This window comes from Oncorhynchus nerka, linkage group LG3, assembly GCF_034236695.1.
Source record: "Oncorhynchus nerka isolate Pitt River linkage group LG3, Oner_Uvic_2.0, whole genome shotgun sequence".
Classification (NCBI taxonomy): domain Eukaryota; kingdom Metazoa; phylum Chordata; class Actinopteri; order Salmoniformes; family Salmonidae; genus Oncorhynchus; species Oncorhynchus nerka.
In genome coordinates, this window is record NC_088398.1 from 67955677 (window position 1) to 67978030 (window position 22354).

General features: G+C 46.4%; 1 protein-coding gene across 2 annotated transcripts in view; it reads left to right on the top strand.

Annotated features, from left to right (window-relative positions):
• LOC115112606 (collagen alpha-2(IV) chain-like) overlaps window positions 1-22354 on the top strand; it is a 142994-nt gene that overhangs the window by 114522 nt on the left and 6118 nt on the right. The window contains exons 5-36 of one of the 2 annotated variants that reach the window (XM_029639655.2): window positions 255-389; window positions 511-555; window positions 705-821; window positions 1558-1626; window positions 2416-2451; window positions 3864-3917; window positions 4033-4068; window positions 4158-4199; window positions 4350-4421; window positions 4546-4590; window positions 4722-4769; window positions 4894-4929; window positions 5895-5939; window positions 6075-6138; window positions 6380-6499; window positions 6772-6921; window positions 7423-7494; window positions 7581-7732; window positions 8624-8696; window positions 8988-9094; window positions 9591-9774; window positions 10920-11018; window positions 11357-11431; window positions 11547-11645; window positions 12504-12725; window positions 17124-17285; window positions 17382-17552; window positions 18284-18427; window positions 18556-18681; window positions 18821-19002; window positions 19147-19210; window positions 19428-19502. In XM_029639655.2, coding sequence (XP_029495515.1) covers window positions 255-389; window positions 511-555; window positions 705-821; window positions 1558-1626; window positions 2416-2451; window positions 3864-3917; window positions 4033-4068; window positions 4158-4199; window positions 4350-4421; window positions 4546-4590; window positions 4722-4769; window positions 4894-4929; window positions 5895-5939; window positions 6075-6138; window positions 6380-6499; window positions 6772-6921; window positions 7423-7494; window positions 7581-7732; window positions 8624-8696; window positions 8988-9094; window positions 9591-9774; window positions 10920-11018; window positions 11357-11431; window positions 11547-11645; window positions 12504-12725; window positions 17124-17285; window positions 17382-17552; window positions 18284-18427; window positions 18556-18681; window positions 18821-19002; window positions 19147-19210; window positions 19428-19502 — 3121 coding nt within the window. The remainder of the gene's footprint in view (window positions 1-254; window positions 390-510; window positions 556-704; window positions 822-1557; window positions 1627-2415; window positions 2452-3863; window positions 3918-4032; window positions 4069-4157; window positions 4200-4349; window positions 4422-4545; window positions 4591-4721; window positions 4770-4893; window positions 4930-5894; window positions 5940-6074; window positions 6139-6379; window positions 6500-6771; window positions 6922-7422; window positions 7495-7580; window positions 7733-8623; window positions 8697-8987; window positions 9095-9590; window positions 9775-10919; window positions 11019-11356; window positions 11432-11546; window positions 11646-12503; window positions 12726-17123; window positions 17286-17381; window positions 17553-18283; window positions 18428-18555; window positions 18682-18820; window positions 19003-19146; window positions 19211-19427; window positions 19503-22354) is intronic. The other variant, XM_029639656.2, reaches the window with a different exon arrangement.

Consider the following 22354-nt stretch of genomic DNA (forward strand, 5'->3'; position numbering starts at 1 on the left):
ATATCATTTGACAGCCAACTCATTATGTAGGAGAAGTTGCATTGTTGTGATGCTTTAACCTCTATTCAATACTAAACCCCCAGTTACCTGCCTGTAAGGCGAGTGAATGGCGTTTCTATGTTATTTTTATAGCATCAACAGGTGAGTTTAAACACTCTTTTCATCACATATACATTTGAATGTTAATGTCTCCATCCCCCAATTATTGTATTGTCTCTCCTCTGTCTTTTGATGAACATGTCTCTCTTCCTCAGGGCCAACCTGGTCTTCTTGGTTCTCAGGGCCCCCAGGGGCCTCCAGGACGTCTAGGGGACCCAGGAGTCCAGGGAGTCCAGGGAGAGAAGGGCGACAGGGGCAGAGGAGGCTTCATCGGCCCCAAGGGTTCTGTGGTGAGGAACACTGACTGGGGAATTCTTCTCTAGAGATCTCAAACACCGGCCTAGTAGTGTGTCCACTCATCGAGTTTTGGTATGGACTTATATACAGTGAGTGTTTTTCCTTTCTCCACAGGGGATGACTGGTGTTCCTGGGTTTTCCGGGTTGGACGGTATTCCTGTAAGTGGGATTAAGATGATTTTCTCCAAAAACAGATAAATAACAGACACACATGCCCAAAAAAACATCTGCTGTTATTTTGTTTATACTTTAAGAACTGTACTGATGTTGTTAAGGATACTCATGAACTGCTCCATGTCATCATCCAGGGCCACCCAGGACAGGCTGGGCCTCGTGGGAAACCTGGAGCAGACGGGTGCAACGGAACACACGGAGACTCAGGGTCGGCAGGGCAACCAGGCTACGATGGCCAGCCCGGGTATAATGTACGTATGAGCCCAGTTGATGTCACCAGAGATGTTTGTAGAGAAATAATCAGGGTTTCCACCTTGTAGACTGAGACATTGAATAACTTCCTTTCTTTATATTTTCTCTTTTAATTGTCTACCCATTCCCCCCTCTCACTCTCTCTCACTCTCTTTCTCTCTCTCCGTCTCTCTCTCTCTCTCTGTCTCTCTCCGTCTCTCTCGCTCTCTCTCTCCGTCTCTCTCTCGCTCTCTCTCTCTCTCACTCTCTTTCTCTCTCTCTGTCTCTCTCTCTGTCTCTCTCCGTCTCTCGCTCGCTCTCTCCCTCCATCTCTCTCTCTCCGTCTCTCTCTCCGTCTCGCTCTCTCTCTCTCCGTCTCTCTCTCTCCTCTCTCCGTCTCTCTCTCTCTGTGTCTCTCTTTCTCTGTCTCTCTCTCTCCGTCTCTCTCTCTCCGTCTCGCTCTCTCTCTCTCCGTCTCGCTCTCTCTCGCTCTCTTTCCGTCTCTCTCCGTTTCTCTCTCCATCTCTCTCTCTCTCTCTCTCTCTCCGTCTCTCTCTCTCCTCTCTCTGTCTCTCTCTCTCCGTGTCTCTCTTTCTCTGTCTCTCTCTCTCCGTCTCTCTCTCTCTCTCCGTCTCTCTCTCTCTCTCTCCGTCTCGCTCTCTCTTGCTCTCTCTCCGTCTCTCTCCGTTTCTCTCTCCTTCTCTCTCCATCTCTCTCTCTCTCTCTCTCTCTCTCTCTCTCTGTCTCTCTCCACAGGGTCAGATGGGCAGGAAGGGACAGAAGGGAGACACTCTGGAGCTGAGTGTGTTCATGGAGCGCTTCAGGGTGAGAGGAGAGGGCTGGAGGACTGTGGAATAGGTCTGATATAGTATTACATACAGTAGTATCACCTCCAAAGGCTGTCAGAGCACTGTATGACCTCTGTGTCCATAGTAAAGGCTGTTTTAAATGGTACATCATGTCAGTTGGGCCAGTAACCGAAAGGTCGCTGGATAAAATACTCGAGCCGATAAGGTGAAAAATCTGTTGATGTGCCCTTGAGCAAGGCACTTAACCCTAAATTGCTCCAGGGGCGCTGTACTACTATGGCTGACCCTGTAAACAGCACATTTCACTGCACCTGTCCAGTGTATGTGACTGCTATTCGCATGGCACCGACTGGTACGACGCTTCAAGAGGGTGGTCAGGTGTACGGCAAGGCAGAGGTCCCGGGAGGAAATGGTACTCGCTAAGCAAGCAGTGTGACATCCTTTACACTAGTGCCTTAACCCTGATCTACAGTTGCGCTCAGCTCAACGCTGGAGTCGCTGTTGAGTAAGTTTGAGGGGTGATTGTAGCACATGGGAATGTGTGCAACTTCCTCCTCAGCCTGAAGTGTCACCACTTGCTTCAGTGAATAGCTAGCTTTTCATGTGGCGCCGACTGGTAAGATGCTTCAGGATGGCGGTCAAGTGTGCTAGCAAGGCAGAGGTCCTGAGTTTGCATCAGGTATTCGCCGAATCAGGAGGAAGTGTTACTCGCTAAGCAAACAGTGTGACGTCCTTTACACACACATCATGTGCTCTTGTATTCTACAAACAAACAACCTCTTCTCTCTGTGTGACTTTTCTAAAGGGAGATTCAGGCCAGCCTGGATATCCTGGATTAGTTGTGAGTATATTTACATTGACTGCTGCCACTCGCTGTTTATCATCTAATCATCTATACATAGCCACTGTACTACACTCTACATGTACACATTACCTCAACTAACCTGTACCCTTACCTACATGTTTACATTACCTCAACTAACCTGTACCCCTACCTACATGTACACATGACCTCAACTAACCTGTACCCCTACCTACATGTTTACATGACCTCAACTAACCTGTACCCTTACCTACATGTTTACATGACCTCAACTAACCTGTACCCTTACCTACATGTTTACATTACCTCAACTAACCTGTACCCTTACCTACATGTACACATGACCTCAACTAACCTGTACCCCTACCTACATGTACACATGACCTCAACTAACCTGTACCCTTACCTACATGTACACATGACCTCAACTAACCTGTACCCCTACCTACATGTACACATGACCTCAACTAACCTGTACCCTTACCTACATGTACACATTACCTCAACTAACCTGTACCCTTACCTACATGTACACATTACCTCAACTAACCTGTACCCTTACCTACATGTTTACATTACCTCAACTAACCTGTACCCTTACCTACATGTTTACATTACCTCAACTAACCTGTACCCTTACCTACATGTACACATTACCTCAACTAACCTGTACCCCTACCTACATGTTTACATGACCTCAACTAACCTGTACCCCTACCTACATCTACACATTACCTCAACTAACCTGTACCCTTACCTACATGTACACATGACCTCAACTAACCTGTACCCTTACCTACATGTACACATTACCTCAACTAACCTGTACCCTTACCTACATGTACACATGACCTCAACTAACCTGTACCCTTACCTACATGTTTACATTACCTCAACTAACCTGTACCCCTACCTACATGTACACATGACCTCAACTAACCTGTACCCCTACCTACATGTACACATGACCTCAACTAACCTGTACCCCTACCTACATGTTTACATTACGTCAACTAACCTGTACCCCTACCTACATGTTTACATTACTTCAACTAACCTATACCCCTACCTACATGTACATATGACCTCGGATAAACCTGTACCCCTCACATTTACTTGGTACCAGGCCCCCTGTATATAGCCTCGTAATTGTTATGTAATTCTACAGTGTTACTTTTTATTTTTACTTTATTTTATTGAGAAAATATTTTCTTAACTATATTTCTTGGACTGCACTTTTGGTTAAGGGCTTGTAAGTAAGTATTTCACGGTATTCGGTGCATGTGACAAATAACATTTGATTTGATTATGACGCTGACGCCTTTTCCTGTCACTTTAACGTTATGGTACAAGATAGCCAGCATATTAAACTATTGATATACTACATGTTATAAATTGCATTGCACTCTGACGTTCTCTCTCTCTCTCAGGGTCCTCAGGGTTACCCAGGTCGGTCTGGCTACAGAGGACTCCCGGGACCACAGGTTGGTGGTGTGTGTGTGTTTTGTGTGTGCATGCGTTGCTGTACCTTATACCATACACAACCTTCTGTGACATACTCTGTACTAGATACCTAATCATTCTTCTGGTTTGTCTCAGGGCCCACAAGGGTATCCTGGTCTTCCTGGGCCAAAGGTAAGGTCTGTTTCATCTCTCGTACATGGCTAGTGAATGAGATAAACGTAATTCTAAGGATGTTTTAACCTGGTGTGTTTTCTGCTCAGGGCACCATGACCAAAGTGTTGAAAGGGGTCAAAGGAGAACCTGTGAGTGGCTACAGGCACTTTTATTCGATTTTTATATCGTTTGTACTGCCCAGCACTTCATGTGTTTAACTACAAAAAAAATAATGATTTGTCAGTGCTGTCCTCATCTCTGCTGTAATCTTCTCACTGCACTTCTCTCTCTGGCCACAGGGTGACGCTGGAAAGCCTGGTCCCCAAGGGAACTCCACCCATTCCCAGACCAGTCCAATTACTGGACCCAATGTCAGTACAGCTCCACACTCCACTTTAATATGTTCAAAAACATACAATTAATATGGATCTTTTCCCAGTGATTCTGATTGTGTGTTGCCCGAGTCACTCTAATGCTGTTCTGCTCTGTGTCCAGGGCATAAAGGGTGCGAAAGGGTTGAAAGGTGATACTGGTCCTGAGGTAAGTGACCTCTCTTCTCCTGTGGTCTTTATAACACCATGCTCCATCCTAACATGTGTAGTCACAATGGGACATGTTAGCACTGTACATTATTGTTGACTAACTCATCTCTGTTATCTGTTTCTTATCAGGCTGACAACAAAGGAGAGACTGGTGTTATAGGGATGCCTGGACAACGGGTTAGTATCATACAAATGTTATACATACATTATACTGTATGCATTGTGCATTAACATATTAACCTGCCCCCCGTCACTGCTTGTGACATACTGACCTGTTGAATGTTTATGTGTGTTCTTTCAGGGCATCCCTGGTCGGGATGGAGAGCAAGGACTGAGGGTATGAGTGTGTAGCCAAACAATGCCAAGACCTCTATATAATTCAGGGGAGGCTGCTGAGGGGAGGACGGCTCATAATAATGTCTGGAATGGAGTAAATGGAATGGTATCAAACAAAGTCATTTGATTCCATTCACTCCGTTCCAGCCATAACAGACAGTTCCAGATATTATTATGAACCGTCCTCCCCTCATCAGCCTCCACTGATATAATTACACTAGAATGTTTTGGTCTTTGCATAGGTTTGTATGGGCCAATAGAGGTGTTGCAGTTGCATATTTTGTCCTCTTGATGGTGCTGTTGAACACTTTGTCTAACTATCCCCCTTCCCTCCCCCTCTCTATTCATATTTCTCTCTCTCTTTCTCTCTCTCTCTGTCTCTCTCTATCCCTCCTGCTTCCTCTCTTCCTACCTTCCTATCTCTCTCTCTCTTTCTCTCTCTCTGTCTCTCTCTATCCCTCCTGCTTCCTCTCTTCCTTCCTCCCTATCTCTCTCTCTGTCTCTCTCTATCTCTCTCTCTCTCTCTATCCCTCCTGCTTCCTCCCTTCCTATCTCTCTGTCTCTCTATCCCTCCTGCTTCCTCTCTTCCTCCCTTCCTCTCTTTCTCTATCGCTCTCTCTCTCTATCTATCTCTCGCTCTCTCTCTCTCTCTCTGTCTCTCTCTATCCCTCCTGCTTCCTCTCTTCCTCCCTTCCTCTCTCTCTCTCTCTCTCTCTCTCTATCCCTCCTGCTTCCTCTCTTCCTCCCTTCCTTCCTCTCTCTCTCTCTGTCTCTCTCTATCTCTCTCTCTCTCTCTATCCCTCCTGCCTCCTCTCTTCCTCCCTTTCTCTATCTCTCTCTCTCGCTCTCTCTCTCTCTCTCTGTCTCTCTCTATCCCTCCTGCTTCCTCTCTTCCTCCCTTCCTCTCTCTCTCTCTCTATCCCTCCTGCTTCCTCTCTTCCTCCCTTCCTCTCTCTCTGTCTCCAGGGGGACTTGGGAGAACCAGGACTGAGGGGCAGAGATGGTCAAAAGGTCCTACAGTTAATACTCACATCAAAACACTGTTTTGAGCTTTGAGAGACACTAGTCCATTATAAACGTTCATTCAAATCCTTACACACAGAAACTATATAGTAGGTTTTAACAGATGGGTGTTGTGGCTTTTAGGGTTCCAGAGGAGAACAAGGGGAGCTGATTTATCATGATGGTCCCTCAGGAGGGCAGGACAGAGGTATGATTAACCAGTCAAATCATCAAACCCTTTTCTATCAACGAGTCAGTTTTCATTCAAGTCAATCAGCTACACTCTCAGCACGTCTATCAATATACAGTATCGTCTTACTCCAGGTAGTCAACTTTTCATTGAATATGGGAGTTTTTATATTATGTTCCTCACTGTTATATTGTTATAACATTGATTGTTATATAGATATTGATTGGTGTCCATTTTGGGGTTGGGGTGGGTGGTGTAGTTGGTCCCCCTGGTCCTCCTGGACAGCTGGGTCCCCAGGGCCAGAGGGGTCTGGAGGGGGAAAAAGGTCTTCCAGGCCGCGCTGGACCTCCTGCCAGGAAGGATCATGATCAACAACAAGGTCAGTGCCAAAACCATACTTATCCAGTCAGTGATCCGTAGTGTTACTTAGCTAGTAGATTTGTCTATTGTACTTACTATAATGGTAGAATAACCATTTTTAAAACTGTATTGTTAACAAGTCTTAAAACAAGATGATGTGAATAAAACTTTAAATTGAAGAAAAAAACAAGATGATGTATGGTGTAGTTGTGTTTTGTGTTTTTCAAACATTTGGTTTCCTCAGTAATCATTCATCTTCTCCTATCTCCTTCATCTTTTATGTTCCAACAGTGGTGGATCTGTGGGGTCCATTCGGAGAGCCGGGGGTAAAGGGAGAGATGGGCGAACCTGGAGAGCTAGGTATCCCTGCCCTCAGCCCCGGACCCCCGGGTATCAATGGCCTGCCTGGGCTCGGGGGCCCACCCGGACCACCAGGATCATGTGAGTGTGGACATGAAAGAGATTCATTTTGATATTTTATTAAAATGTTGTATAGGGTGATATTTAAAGTCCAGTGTTTCCAGATTTCTGTGAAAGATGACATATCATTAATTACAATATAACATAAAACATTTGTATTACGTATGTTAAAAAGCATTCCTGTATTTGAATGATGTGGGTGTATCCCAGTCAATAAAAATATGAATGCGGGTAGACCGCTGATTGGCTAGCTCAGCCGACATCATTTTCTATGAGGAAATATCAAGCATTGTTTAAACAGTCTTCTTGAGATACATGTTTGAGGTGGCGTTTCTAAATGGGGGTTTTTTCTCTCCAATTTATACTTTGGCCACAAATACAAGTATAGTCAACAACATGATTTGGGAGTTGACAGAATATTAACTTTTAAAAGTAAGATTTTTACTGGACAGTTACTGTAAGAATTGTTGTGGAGTGTCTGTATGTCTTAATATGGGCTTCTCTGTGTCTAAATATCTGCAGGGGCGGACTTCTACAAGGGATTTTCAGGGCCGAGAGGGCGGCCCGGCTCTGCGGGAAGAAAAGGACTGAAAGGTGCGTGTTCACAACGTAATGTTCATTTCTGCACTATGATCACGTTATGTGTTACAGTATAGCTGATCGGAATGTGTGTGTTTTAGGTGATCACGGGTTGTGCGAGTGCAACATTGTCCATTCCCCTCCGGGCCTGCCCGGCCCTGCTGGTAGCCAAGGCGACACTGGAAAGAGTGGCGAGGTTGGTCAGCAGGGAGAGTCAGGAGAGCCAGGACCCCGAGGTGTCATCGGACTTCCTGTAAGAACAACTAACACCACCTCAGCTTGACAACATCTACCTCACAACAAACATGCACTCACTCACACACCCACACACACAGACACACATACGCACATATACATTAATGCTACACACACACCACAACTGCTGCTACCAGAATTATTATGATTGCTGAATACTCCACAGTTTAAACACTTGCTCCCCAATCCTTCTTCCCCAAAACACGTGTAAATATTGGACTATAAATAGTGTATTTTTTGTATTATACTTATGCTGAAATGTTTATTCTATGCTCCTGAGGCATTTACTCTATGTTCATATTGTTTCTTGTTGTTGAGAAGGAACCTGTACATACAACTAATAAAGCTTGAGACCTACAATAGGGCAACATTTATCATAAACACCCTTGTCTTTCTTAACTTGTCCATCAAATTCTCTCTCACTGGCTTCCTAATTCCTTACTCTATGCCCCCCTCTCTCCCTCCCTCCTCCTCCTCTCTCCCTCCCTCCTCCTCCTCCTCGTCCTCTCTCTCTCCCTCCTCCTCGTCCTCCCTCCCTCCTCCTCCTCTCTCCCTCCCTCCTCCTCCTCCTCTCTCCCTCCCTCCTCCTCCTCCTCCTCGTCCTCTCTCCCTCCTCCTCGTCCCTTTCTCCCTCCCTCCTCCTCCTCTCTCCCTCCCTCCTCCTCCTCCTCTCTCCCTCCTCCTCCTCCTCTCTCTCTCCCTCCTCCTCCCTCGTCCTCCTCCTCCTCCTCGTCCTCTCTCCCTCCTCCTCCTCCTCTCTCTCTCCCTCCTCCTCCTCCTCCTCCTCTCTCCCTCCCTCCTACTCCTCCTCCACCCTCCTCCTCCCTCCTCCTCCTCGTCCTCTCTCCCTCCCTCCTCCTCCTCCTCATCCTCTCTCCCTCCTCCTCAGGGGTTCCCTGGTGCCACAGGACAACCGGGTCCAAAGGGCAGGAAGGGCGACTTCATTCAGGCCAAAGAGAAAGGTGAAGTATTCTTATTCACTTTCTTTTCACACACTTGTGCACCTTGTGACACCATTATGCATGTAAGTCACAGGAGGTTGGTGGCACCTGAATTGGGGGAACGGGCTCGTGTTAATAACTGGAGCGGAATAGGTGGAATGGTATCAGATACATAAAACACATTGTTTCCATGGGGTTGATACCATTCCATTTGCTCCATTCCAGCCATTATTATGAGCCATCCTCCCCTCATCAGCCTCCACTGGTGTAAGTGTATGTGTAAACTAGTGTGTTTGTGTGGGAACTCTACAGGATATGCCGGAGACCCAGGAGACCCAGGTGCGACAGGTGACCCAGGAATGCAGGGCTTACCTGGGCCCAGTGGGATCAATGGATTCCCTGGGAATCGTGGTCCTTCAGTAAGAACTCCCTACACTCATCGAAAGAAACGCGCTATCTAGAACCTAAAATGGTTCTTCAGCTGTCTCCATAGGAGAACCCTTTGAAGAATCATTTTTGGTTCCAGGTAGAACCTTTATGGTTCCAGGTAGAACCTTTATGGTTCCAGGTATAACCTTTTTGGGTTCCATTTAGAACCCTTTGCACAGAGGGTTCTACATGGAAACCAAAGGGGTTCTAACTGGAACCAAAAAGGGTGCTCCTATGGGGACAGCCGAAGAACCCCTTTGGAACCCTTTTTCCTAAGAGTGTACAGTCTCTCTTTCCCACCTCACAGTATCACCACTCACATTCAGATATACTGTATATAACCTATTCAAATATTATAAGCACTAGCTATCTACTTTATTTGTTATTGATAATAATAGCTGTTTAAGTCAATGCAGCTGTGTAGATCTTTAGCATAACACTGAGGGATATGTTCTGAATTTATGTATCCTGTGTTCTCTGTTCTAGGGAGATGCACCTGCTGGGCTCACTGGAGAAAAAGGTTATCAGGGCCGGCCGGGTCTGCCTGGGTTGTTGGGACAGATGGGAGAACCAGGACGGGTTCTAGGTGCAACTAAAGGGGTTCGAGGGTTGCAAGGCGATGATGGGGAGCGGGGTCATGCTGGTATCGAAGGTCGAGCTGGCGATCCAGGTGTGTTACCCTCTCCCTCTTCTGTCTTTCTCTCTCTCTCTCTCTTTCCCAGTCACTGACTCCTTCTGTCTCTCTCTCCCTCGCTTTCCCAATCACTCTCTCCTTTTGTCTTTCTCTCTCTCTCTCTCTTTCCCAGTCACTGACTCCTTCTGTCTCTCTCTCTCCCTCGCTTTCCCAATCACTCTCTCCTTCTGTCTCTCTCTCTCTCTCTCTTTCCCAGTCACTGACTCCTTCTGTCTCTCTCTCTCCCTCGCTTTCCCAATCACTCTCTCCTTCTGTCTTTATCTCTCTCTCTCTCTTTCCCAGTCACTGACTCCTTCTGTCTGTCTCTCCCTCGCTTTCCCAATCACTCTCCCTCTTCTGTCTGTCTCTCTCTCTCTCTTTCCCAGTCACTGACTCCTTCTGTCTTTCTCTCTCTCCCTCGCTTTCCCAGTCACTGACTCCTTCTGTCTTTCTCTCTCTCTCTCTTGTTCCCAGTCACTGACTCCTTCTGTCTTTCTCTCTCTCCCTCGCTTTCCCAGTCACTGACTCCTTCTGTCTTTCTCTCTCTCCCTCGCTTTCCCAGTCACTGACTCCTTCTGTCTTTCTCTCTCTCTCTCTTGTTCCCAGTCACTGACTCCTTCTGTCTTTCTCTCTCTCTCTCTTTCCCAGTCACTGACTCCTTCTGTCTCTCTCTCTCCCTCGCTTTCCCAATCACTCTCCCTCTTCTGTCTTTCTCTCTCCCTCGCTTTCCCAATCACTCTCTCCTTCTGTCTTTATTTCTCTTGCGCATTCTCTCCATCCCTATCTATCCTTCTCTCTCTGTCTCTCTCTCTCTTCCTCTCCTTTTATCTCTCTCCACTATCGCTATTTGTGGGAACAACAGAAAGACTAGTTGCAGTTGTGGACTCCAAGGCCTTGTCATGAATGGGGGTGTGCGAGAAGTTCTTATACTCTTGTGTCCATGATCGAAATGATTCTTCCACCTTCATCTTTCCTCACCTCTCTCCAGACGGGCCCTGATGCAGTCTGTCTGCATCCCTCAATCCAGCCACAACAGTACATGTTTGAGATCATGCTTGAACTTTTTCTAACCCTTATTTCGAATGCATCTCCTTTTCTTTCTATCTCTCTCTCTCCAATCTCTCTCTCATTGTCATTGAAAGGAGTGTCTGGCTGTAGTCCGAGAGGAGATGGAGAACAGAATGACATCACAGGTAGCTGGACTAACACCATTTTGATCAAGTTACTCAACTTCACGACTGGTACTTTGCTTCCATAGCCTTTGTGTCTTGGGTTAGCTTCCAGTCACTGTGTATAGAGTTAGAGTTAAATTCAGTTTTTTAATGGTGTTTTTGTAACTGGTTTCTCCCCTCATAGTCTCATCTTCGGTTAGTTGGCTAATATGTATGTTATTTCATTTTTGATATGCTCTGATTCACAATCCACACTGAGCAACTGTATTGTCAAACCAATGCAAAAAGCAGGCAAAAACCACTGAAGTGTGCAGTAGAGCAGTGAAGCAGTAGATCCAAAATGGCTGCTGTGAGAACCGTTCTTCTAGTAATTGTTGATACAATCTCTGTGTTATTTTTTTACTCAGGTGATTGCGATGCCATACCTGGACCTCCCGGTATACCAGGACCACCAGGACCCCACGGGTTAGAAGGTTTCCTAGGTAAGCTTTTAGCTTTTAGAATGCAAAACAGAAAATGTGTCATATGCCCTGTTTTTTCCTGTCAAGATCCAAATGGATGTCTAGCTTCCTGTATGTCCTTTTGTCTGTGCTTCAGGTCTCCCAGGTCAAAAAGGATCAACAGGTCTACTTGGAGATAACGGGGCCAAAGGAGAGATAGGAGATCAAGGCAGAGGAGGGTCACCTGGATATCCAGGTGATAATTTTGCTGCTTTAACTGTTATACTATTTTATGGCTGTGTTTACTATGGCGAAAGAGCTGATCTGATTGGTCAAAAGATCAATTACTGGAAAAAAGATCAGAATTGGGCTGCCTGTGTAAATACCATGGCATTGTTGAATACTCGTTTCTGATTGGCTTGAAGGGCATTCTAGAGCGTGCATTATACACATAGCATCAGAGCAGATCACAGGTACATTTACTCCCACTTGTAATGGATGCACTTAGGCCTAGGGACCGATTCAGACATGGAACATTTGCACCTTTCCTACACACGCCTTTCCTACGCATTTCTCACTATTTGGTCTTCAGACATACATTATTCAGTCACGTAACGTGCTCTGTAGGTGTGGCTACCTTTTGCTCACTGAATATATCTCATTAAACTGCTGAAAACCCTCCCATTTGCTGGCCAACAGATTTTCTGGTGGAGTTTTCATTCAATAGGGTTTTCAGCTCTTATCAATAGCTCTTATCAAGTTGTAAATGACAGTGCATGGTTAGTGGTGTTATTTATATAGGAAGAAAGTAGATGCAAGACGTTAGTCATGGTTTCCTCTCGCATGAAGGTGGTGGAATTATTACGGAATGAAGTCAAGGTCAGAATATCTGTAGACACAACTACACCACACCTTCATTTATTCGATCACCACCCCAAACAAATAGCTGGTGAATAGCAGGTTATTCTCGTGCTTAAGTTCTAGGTCAGAATACACATAGAGAGAAAAGCGTATAAGAAGGTAATTACGTTTACACACACTTAACTTTGGTTGGAATCCGCCCCTAGTGCTGTAATACTGCTGGTAGTTCTAATGGTCTGGTCCTCTCTCCCAGGTTTTAGGGGCCTCCATGGAGACTTGGGTCAGCCCGGCTCAAAGGGTAATTCTGGAACCCAAGGTCTGCCAGGTCAACAGGGTCGGAACGGGGAGCCAGGAGAGAAGGGACCTCACGGGGAGATCTGGGGAGCGTCGACCGGACAACGTGGAGAAGTGGGTCTTCCTGGAGAGCAGGGACCTAAAGGGCTCAGCGGAGAGCCTGGAAACGAGGGTTACCCAGGTGGGTACTAATACCATAACAAACCTGCAAGATGAAAAACTACAATTTCTCCACATTTTCAAACGTGCATTTGGAAAGTATTCAGACCCCTTCCCTTTTTCCACATTTTGTTACTTTACAGCATTACTCTAAAATTGATTAAATTATGTTTTTTGCCTCATCAGTCTACACATAATACTGTACCCCTTGACAAAGCAAAAACTGGTTTTTAGAATTTTTTGCAAATGTATTACAAATAAAAACAGAAATACATTGTTTACATAAGTATTCAGACCCTTAGCTAAGAGACTCGAAATTTGAGCTCAGGTGCATCCTGTTTCCATTGATCATCCTTGAGATGTTTCTACAACTTGATTGGAGGCCACCTGTGGTAAATTTTATTGATTGGACATGATTTATATAAGGTCCCACAGTTGACAGTGCATGTCAGAGCAAAAACCAAGCAATGTGGTCGAAGGAATTGTCAGTAGAGCTCCAAGACTGGATTGTGTCGAGTCACAGATCTGGGGAAAGGTAGCAAAAAATGTATTGAAGATCCTACGAACACAGTGGCCTCCATCATTCTTAAATGGAAGAAGTTTGTAACCACTAAGACTCTTCCTAGAGCTGGCCGACCAGCCAAACTGAGCAATCAGGGGAGAAGGGCCTTGGTCAGGGAGGTGACCAAGAACCCGATGGTCACTCTGAAAGAGCTCCAGATTTCCTCTGCGGAGATGGGAGAACCTTCCAGAAGGACAACCATCTCTGCAGCATTCCACCAAACAGGCCTTCATGGTAGAGTGGCCAGACGGAAGCCATTCCTCAGTAAAAGGCACATGACAGCCCGCTTGGAGTTTGCCAAAAGACACCTAAAGGACTCTCAGACTATGAGAAACAAGATTCTCTGGTTGATGAAACAAAGAATGAACTCTTTGGCCTGAATGCCAAGCGTTACGTCTGGAGGAAACCTGGCACCTACTGTGAAGAATTCTTCGGGTCGGCAGGTAGCCTAGTGGTTAGAGCATTGGGCCAGTAACCAAAATGTTGCTGGAACGAATCCCTGAGCTGAGAAGGTAAAAATCTGTCGTTCTGCCCCTGAACAAGGCAGTTAACCCACTGTTCCCCTGTAGGCCGTCATTGTAAATAAGAATTTGTTCTTAACTGACTTGCCAAGTTAAATAAAGGTTCAATTAAAAAAATGCTGGTGGCAGCATTACTGGGGCTAAGGTTTTACCTTCCAACAGGACAACGATCCTAAACACACAGCCAAGAAAACGCAGGAGTGACTTCGGGACAAGTCTCTGACTGTTCTTGAGTCGCCCAGCCAGAGCTCGGACTTGAACCCGATCGAACATCTCTGGAGAAACCTGAAAATAGCTGTGCAGCGATACTCCCCATCCAACCTGATAGAGCTTGAGAGGATCTGCAGAAAAGAATGGGAGAAACTCCCCAAATACAGGTGTGCCAAGCTTGTAGCGTCATACCCAAGAAGACTCGAGGCTGTAATGTGCTTCAATAAAGTACTGAGTAAATGGTCTGAATACTTATTTAAATGTGATACTATGAATGGCACTGGAGCGGGTGGCTGCCGTTTTACGGGCTCCTAACCAACTGTGCTATTTTTGCGTTTGTTTTTTAACTTATTTTGTTCATTATGTTGCTGCTACCTTCTCTTATGACCGAAAACAACTTCTGGACATCAGAACAGTGATTACTCACCTCAAACTGGACAAAGATTTTTTATTTAATGAGTCCTATGCAAAGAATATACTGCTTTCTCGGGAACGGGCCCAAATCCCCGTCATTTGCGTGAATAAAAAACAGAGGTCGGGGCTGCATTCTGAGAATTTGTAGGCGAGTGAGTAAACCTCCACTACTATCCGTTCTATTGGCCAACGTGCAATCATTGGAAAACAAACTGGATGATCAAGACTATCCTACCAACGGAACATTAAAAATTGTAATATCTTATGTTTTCATCGAGTTGTGGCTGAACGACGACACGGATAATATAGAGCTGGCGGGATTTTCTATGTATCGGCAGGACAGCGAAGCTAAGTCTGGTAAGAGAAGGGGCGGGGTGTGTGTCTATTTGTGAATAACAGCTGGTGCGCAATGTCTAATATTAAAGAAATCTTGAGGGATTGCTCGCATGAGGCACAGTAACTTATGATAAGCTGTAGAACACACTTTCAACCAAGACAGTTGTCATCTATATTCTTCGTAGCCATCTATTTACCACCACAAACCAATGTTGCCAGGGACTTTAATGCAGACAAACTTAAATCCATTTTACCTCATTTCTACCAGCATGTCTAGACCACCTTTACTCCACACAAAGAGACACATACAAAGCTCTTCCTCGCAATCCATTTGGCAAATGTCCTCCTGATTCCTGCTTACAAGCAAAAACTAAAGCAGGGAGTACCAGTGACTCGCTCAATATGGAAGTGGTCAGATGACACGGATGCTACGCTACAGGACTGTTTTGCTAGCAAAGACTGGAATATGTTCCGGGATTCATCCAATGGCATTGAGGAGTATACCACCTCAGTCACCGGCTTCATCAATAAGTGCATCGATGACGTCATCCCCACAGTGACCATACATACATATCCCAACCAGAAGCCATGGATTACAGGAAACATCCGCATCGAGCTAAAGGCTGGAGCTGCCTCTTTCAAGGAGCAGGACACTAACCCATACTCTTATAAGAAATCTTGCTACATCCTCAGACGAACCATCAAACAGACAAAGCGTCAATACAGGATTAAGATTGAATTCTACTACCTTCCGAGTGGCGCGGTGGTCTAAGGCACTGCATCGCAGTGCTAGCTGTGTTACTAGAGATCCTGGTTAGAGTCCAGGTCTTTCGCAGCCGGCCGTGACCGGGAGACCCATGGGGTGGCGCACAATTGGCCAGCGTCGCCCGGGTTAGGGGAGGGTTTGGCCGGCAGGGATGTTCTTGTCCCATCGCGCTCTAGCGACTCCTGTGGCAGGCCATGCACGTTAACACGGTCGCCAGGTGTACGGTGTTTCCTCCGACACATTGGTGCGGCTGGCTTCTGGGTTACTTGAGCGTTGTGTCAAGAAGCAGTTCGGCTTGGCTGGGTTGTGTTTCGAAGGATGCACAGCTCTCGACCTTCACCTCTCCCGAGTCCGTACGGGAGTTGCAGCGATGAGACAAGACTGTAACTACTGTACCAATTGGATACCACAAAATAAAAAAATTAAGGGGGTACAAAATTATTATATTTTTTCAAATATATTGAATCCTACTACATCATCTCTGACGCTCGTTGGATGTGGCAGGGCTTAAAAACTATTACGGACTACAAAGGGAAACCCAGCCGCGAGCTGCCCAGTGAAGAGCCTACCAGACGAGCTAAATTCCTTTTATGCTTGCTTCGAGGCAAGCAACACTGACGCATGCATGAGAGCACCAGCTGTTCCGGACGACTATGTGATAACACTCTCGGCAGCCGATGTGAGCAAGACCATTAAACACGTCAACATTCACGAAGCCGCGGGGCCAGACGGATTACCAGGACGTGTACTCAAAGCATGCGCGGACCAACTGGAAAGTGTCTTCACTGACATTTTCAACCTCTCCCCTAGATGTTTCAAGCAGACCACCATAGTCCCTGTGCCCAAGGAAGCGAAGGTAACCTGCCTAAATGATTACCGCCCCGTAGCACTCACGTTGGTAGCCATGAAGTGCTTTGAAAGGCTGGTCATGGCTCACATCAACAGCATCCATCATTAAGTTTGCTGATGACACAACAGTGGTAGGCCTGGTCAACTACAACGATGAGACAGCCTATAGGAGAGGTCAGAGGACTGGCAGTGTGGTGCCAGGACAACAACCTCTCCCTCAACGTGAGCAAGACAAAGGAGCTGATCGTGGACTACAGGAAAAGGCAAGCCGAACAGGCCCTCATTAACATTAACAGGGCTGTAGTGGAGCAGGTCGAGAGTTTAAAGTTCCTTGGTCCAAACACACCCTGCCAAAACAAAGAAATAGAAAACATAGAAAAAGAACATAGAATGCCCACCCAAATCACACCCTGACCAAATCAAAATAGAGACATAAAAAGCTCTCTAAGGTCAGGGCGTGACATAAGGGCTTGTAGTAAAGTAAGCATTTCACCTGTTGTATTCGGCACATATGACAAATAATGTTTGATTTGATACTTCTGATTTTTATTTTTAATACATTTGCAAAAGATCTAAAAACCTGATTTTATTTTGTCATTATGGGGTATTGTGTGTGTAGATTGATGAGGGGGGAAAACTATTTAATCCATTTTGGAATAAGGCTGTAATGTTTTAAAATGTGGAAAAAGTCAAGGGGTCTGAATACTTTCCGAATGCACTGTATAGTTATTGTAATGGCCTCTCTCTGCCCTTCTCTCTTAGGGATGGGTGGCATGCCTGGTATGATTGGGTTCAAGGGCGACGTAGGTCCTTCAGGTCTGCAAGGGGAGCAAGGAGGACCGGGAGCTGCTGGGAAGTATGGCTGGCCAGGTGTACCCGGAACGGCTGGTGTCCCTGGACCAACAGGAAGCACCGGACAACCAGGTCAGAAACATGACTGATTAACTTCTCTTTCTTAACTTTTTTTCTGTTTGCTTTGAAGAGATAGAACCTAATACACTGTGTATGTGTCACTTCCAGGTTTGAGCGGAAACAGGGGTGATCAGGGGGACCCTGGCACACCAGGGCCCATAGGAATAAAGGGGACACTGGGGGAGTTTGGTAGTCAGGGCGCTGAGGGAAACACCGGAGACCAGGGTGACCCCGGAGTGCCAGGACCTACAGGACACTCTGGCCTGCCAGGGTTCAAGGGTAAGTTATTATACACAGTGGAGTCATGTTCTGTGCAATGTTCTACTTATAGAGTTAGTGGTCATATATGGTCATATACTCTCACAGTCCACATGTCATTTTCTGATGAATAGTTGATATGATGATGCGATGTCACACTAGAGATTTGCAGTGAGGAATGAAATACACTGAGTATACAAACATTAGGAACACCTGCTCTTTCCATGAAATAGACTGACCAGGTGAATACAGGTGGAAGCTATGATCCCATATTGATGTCATATTGATTCACTTAAATTAGTGCAGATGAAGGGGAGGAGACAGGTTAAAGAAGGATTTTTAAACATTGAGACACTTGAGACATGGATTGTGTATGTGTACCATTCACAATATTTTTGTGCCTTTCTGAACGGGTTATGGTAGTAGGTGCCAGGGGCACCGGTTTGAGTGTGTCAAGAACTGCAGCACTGCTGGGGTTTTCACTCTCAACAGTTTCCAATGTGTATCAAGAATGGTCCACCACTCAAAGAACATCCAGCCAACTTGACACAACTGTGGGAAGCATTGGAGTCAACATGGGCCAGTATTGTAGAGTCTATTCCCTGACACATTTAGGCTTTTCTGACGTCCAAAGGGGGTGCAACTCAATATTAGGAAGGTGTTCTTAATGTTTGGTATACGCAGTGTATATCATAACTAGATGCTGATGTGAGGACTATCCTCCTGACTTGAGATGTCACTTCCTGTTCTAGGTATCAAAGGGTCTCGTGGCATGTCAGGGTTTGGAGGAATGCCTGGTGTGTCGGGCCTGAAGGGCTTCTCTGGACAGAAAGGAGAGACTGGCAATCCCGGCGAATTTGGACAGAAAGGAAACATGGGCGACTATGGTTCAAAGGGTGAGACGGAACTGCCATTAGAATTGTGTGTGTTTCTGTGCTCTTCTTCTCTCTTTCCCTGTCCCTCACTTTCTCTTTCGATCCTTTTATCTGATTTGACACTCACTCTCACCCCCGCTGTCTCCTAGGTGACCGTGGTCTGAGGGGTCCAGCTGGCGAGAAACCCCACATCCCTCGTCAGATCATCAAAGACATGAAGGGGACAAAGGGAGAAGATGGAACCACAGGACAGATCGGATTCACTGGACCCAGAGGTGAGTAGGGATATTCAGGCTTCATGCCCTCCCTATCCCCCCTCTCTTCTTTATTCACATTCTGTCCTCCTCATCCTCCTTTTCATTTCACTAGTCTCATTCTGATCCCCTCTTCACCTTCCCTCTCTCTCTTCCACAGGTCCTAAAGGTTTTCCCGGTGTTCCGGGAATGGAGGGCTACCACGGCGTTCCCGGAGACCCCAGCGATGAGAAGGGTTTCCAAGGCAACCCAGGCGCGCAGGGACTTCCGGGGCCAAAAGGAATGCCTGGTCTGACAGGATCAAACGGAATCAGCGGCTTTCCCGGGATGTCTGGTCACAGGGTGAGACCATGTTGTCTGGTTCCCATTGTGTCTCTGCTGCAGCCTGCACCTGTAGTTTTCATGCTGAACATGTTCAACGACCAGGTTAGAACAGACGGATATCTCTGTCCGATCTAATGCTGTGTCTCTGTGTGTGTTTTTCAGGGGGATAAAGGTAACCCCGGTGCCTACGGATCCTCAGGAGATCCAGGAGTGAAGGGTGTCAAAGGTATGACGCCCCCTGTCCGTCCCAAAATTCATGGACAGTACCGTAGACGCCAGTAGTCCTCCAAACTTCACTTTCCAGCAGTTTCAACTCAGTTAAATCTTGTCTTTGTTAAGCACTTGGACTCGAAGCTAAAGTCCCAGGCCTATTTAAGTTCCACAGAAGAAAGAATGAGTAGTAAAAGATACTTGCTGAAATACGTCATTGTTTTCTTTTCCAGGTGAGGGGGGTGCCGTAATCGACATGCCCGGATCCACAGGACTGAGGGGGGAGGATGGTTTCCCTGGGGTTCCAGGTGAGTCACCCATTCAGACTGGCTTCCTTCATTTGCACTAGGAACTACAGATGTTGTACCTTAATTTCATCACTCTGTTGTCGTAGGAAATTCACATTTTTAATTGACATAAATTCACTGAAAACCAGTAGTTCACTTTCTTTCACTAGATATCACACCTAAACTATAGCTGTAGACAAAACTCATTTCCTGTTAGACATAATCACTTTTTTATATACAGTACCAGTCAAAAGTTTGGACACACCTATTCATTCAAGGGTTTTTCTTTATTTTTACTATTTTCTACATTGTAGAATAACAGTGAAGACATCAAACTCTGAAATAACACATATGGAATCATGTAGTAACCAGAAAAGTGTATAACAAATCAAAATATATTTTATATTTGAGATTCTGCAAAGTAGCCACCCTTTGCCTTGATGACAGCTTTGCACACTCTTGGCATTCTCTCAACCAGCTTCATGAGGTAGTCAGCTGGAATGCATTTCAATTAACTTTTCAATTAAAGTTCATTTGTGGAATTTCTTTCCTTCTTAATGCGTTTGAGCCGATCAGTTGTGTTGTGACAAGGTAGGGGGGGTATATAGAAGATAGCCTTATTTGGTAAAAGACCAAGTCCATATTATGGCAAGAACAGCTCAAATAAAGATATATGAATGAGTGATGGTACAGAACGGCATAGGCAAGATGCAGTAGATGGTATCGAGTACAGTATATACATATGAGATGAGTAATGTAGGGTATGTTAACATTATATTAAGTGGCATTGTTTAAAGTGGCTAGTGATGCATTTTTTTACATCAATTTTTCCAATATTAAAGTGGCTGGAGTTGAGTCAGTATGTTGGCAGCAGCAGCCACTCAATGTTAGTGGTGGCTGTTTAACAGTCTGATGGCCTTGAGATAGAAGCTGTTTTTCAGTCTCTCGGTCCCTGCTTTGATGCACCTGTACTGACCTCTCCTTCTGGATGGTAGTTTTTGTCCTTGATGATCTTTATGGCCTTCCTGTGACATCGGGTGGTGTAGGTGTCCTGGAAGGCAGGTAGTTTGCCCCCGGTGATGCGTTGTGCAGACCTCACTACCCTCTTGAGAGCGTTACGGTTATGGGCGGAGCAGTTGCCGTACCAGGCGGTGATACAGCCCAACAAGATGCTCTCGATTGTGCATCTGTAAAAGTTTGTGAGTGCTTTTGGTGACAAGCCGAATTTCTTCAGCCTCCTGAGGTTGAAGAGGCGCTGCTGCGCCTTCTTTACCACGCTGTCTGTGTGGGTGGACCAATTCAGTTTGTTCGTGATGTGTACGCCCGAGGAACTTAAAACTTACTACCCTCTCCACTACTGTCCCGTCGATGTGGATAGGGGGGTGCTCCCTCTGCTGTTTCCGAAAGTCCACGATCATCTCCTTTGTTTTGTTGACGTTGAGTGTGAGGTTATTTTCCTGACACCACTGTCCGAGAGCCCAATCCTCCTCCCTGTAGACCGTCTCGTCGTTGTTGGTAATCAAGCCTACCACTGTAGTGTCATCTGCAAACTTGATGATTGAGTTGGAGGTGTGCATGGCCATGCAGTCGTGGGTGAACAGGGAGTACAGGAGAGGGCTCAGAACGCACCCTTGTGGGACCCCAGTGTTGAGGATCAGCGGGGTGGAGATGTTGTTACCTACCCTCACCATCTGGGGGCGGCCCGTCAGGAAGTCCAGTACCCAGTTGCACAGGGCGGGGTCGAGACCCAGGGTCTCGGGCTTGATGACGAGTTTGGAGGGCACTATGGTGTTAAATGCTGAGCTGTAGTCGATGAACAGCATTCTCACATAGGTATTCCTCGTGTCCAGATGGGTTAGGACAGAGTGTGAGGTTATTTTCCTGACACCACTGTCCGAGGGCCCAATCCTCCTCCCTGTAGACCGTCTCGTCGTTGTTGGTAATCAAGCCTACCACTGTAGTGTCGTCTGCAAACTTGATGATTGAGTTGGAGGTGTGCATGGCCATGCAGTCGTGGGTGAACAGGGAGTACAGGAGAGGGCTCAGAACGCACCCTTGTGGGACCCCAGTGTTGAGGATCAGCGGGGTGGAAATGTTGTTACCTACCCTCACCACCTGGGGGCGGCCCGTCAGGAAGTCCAGTACCCAGTTGCACAGGGCGGGGTCGAGACCTAGGGTCTCGGGCTTGATGACGAGTTTGGAGGGCACTATGGTGTTAAATGCTGAGCTGTAGTCGATGAACAGCATTCTCACATAGGTATTCCTCATGTCCAGATGGGTTAAGACAGAGTGTGAGGTTATTTTCCTGACACCACTGTCCGAGGGCCCAATCCTCCTCCCTGTAGACCGTCTCGTCGTTGTTGGTAATCAAGCCTACCACTGTAGTGTCATCTGCAAACTTGATGATTGAGTTGGAGGTGTGCATGGCCATGCAGTCGTGGGTGAACAGGGAGTACAGGAGAGGGCTCAGAACGCACCCTTGTGGGACCCCAGTGTTGAGGATCAGCGGGGTGGAGATGTTGTTACCTACCCTCACCACCTGGGGGCGGCCCGTCAGGAAGTCCAGTACCCAGTTGCACAGGGCGGGGTCGAGACCCAGGGTCTCGGGCTTGATGACGAGTTTGGAGGGCACTATGGTGTTAAATGCTGAGCTGTAGTCGATGAACAGCATTCTCACATAGGTATTCCTCTTGTCCAGATGGGTTAGGGCAGTGTGCAGTGTGGTTGCGATTGCGTCGTATGTGGACCTATTGGGGCGGTAAGCAAATTGGAGTGGGTCTAGGGTGTCAGGTAGGGTAGAGGTGATATGGTCCTTGACTAGTCTCTCAAAGCACTTCATGATGACAGAAGTGAGTGCTACGGGGCGGTAGTCG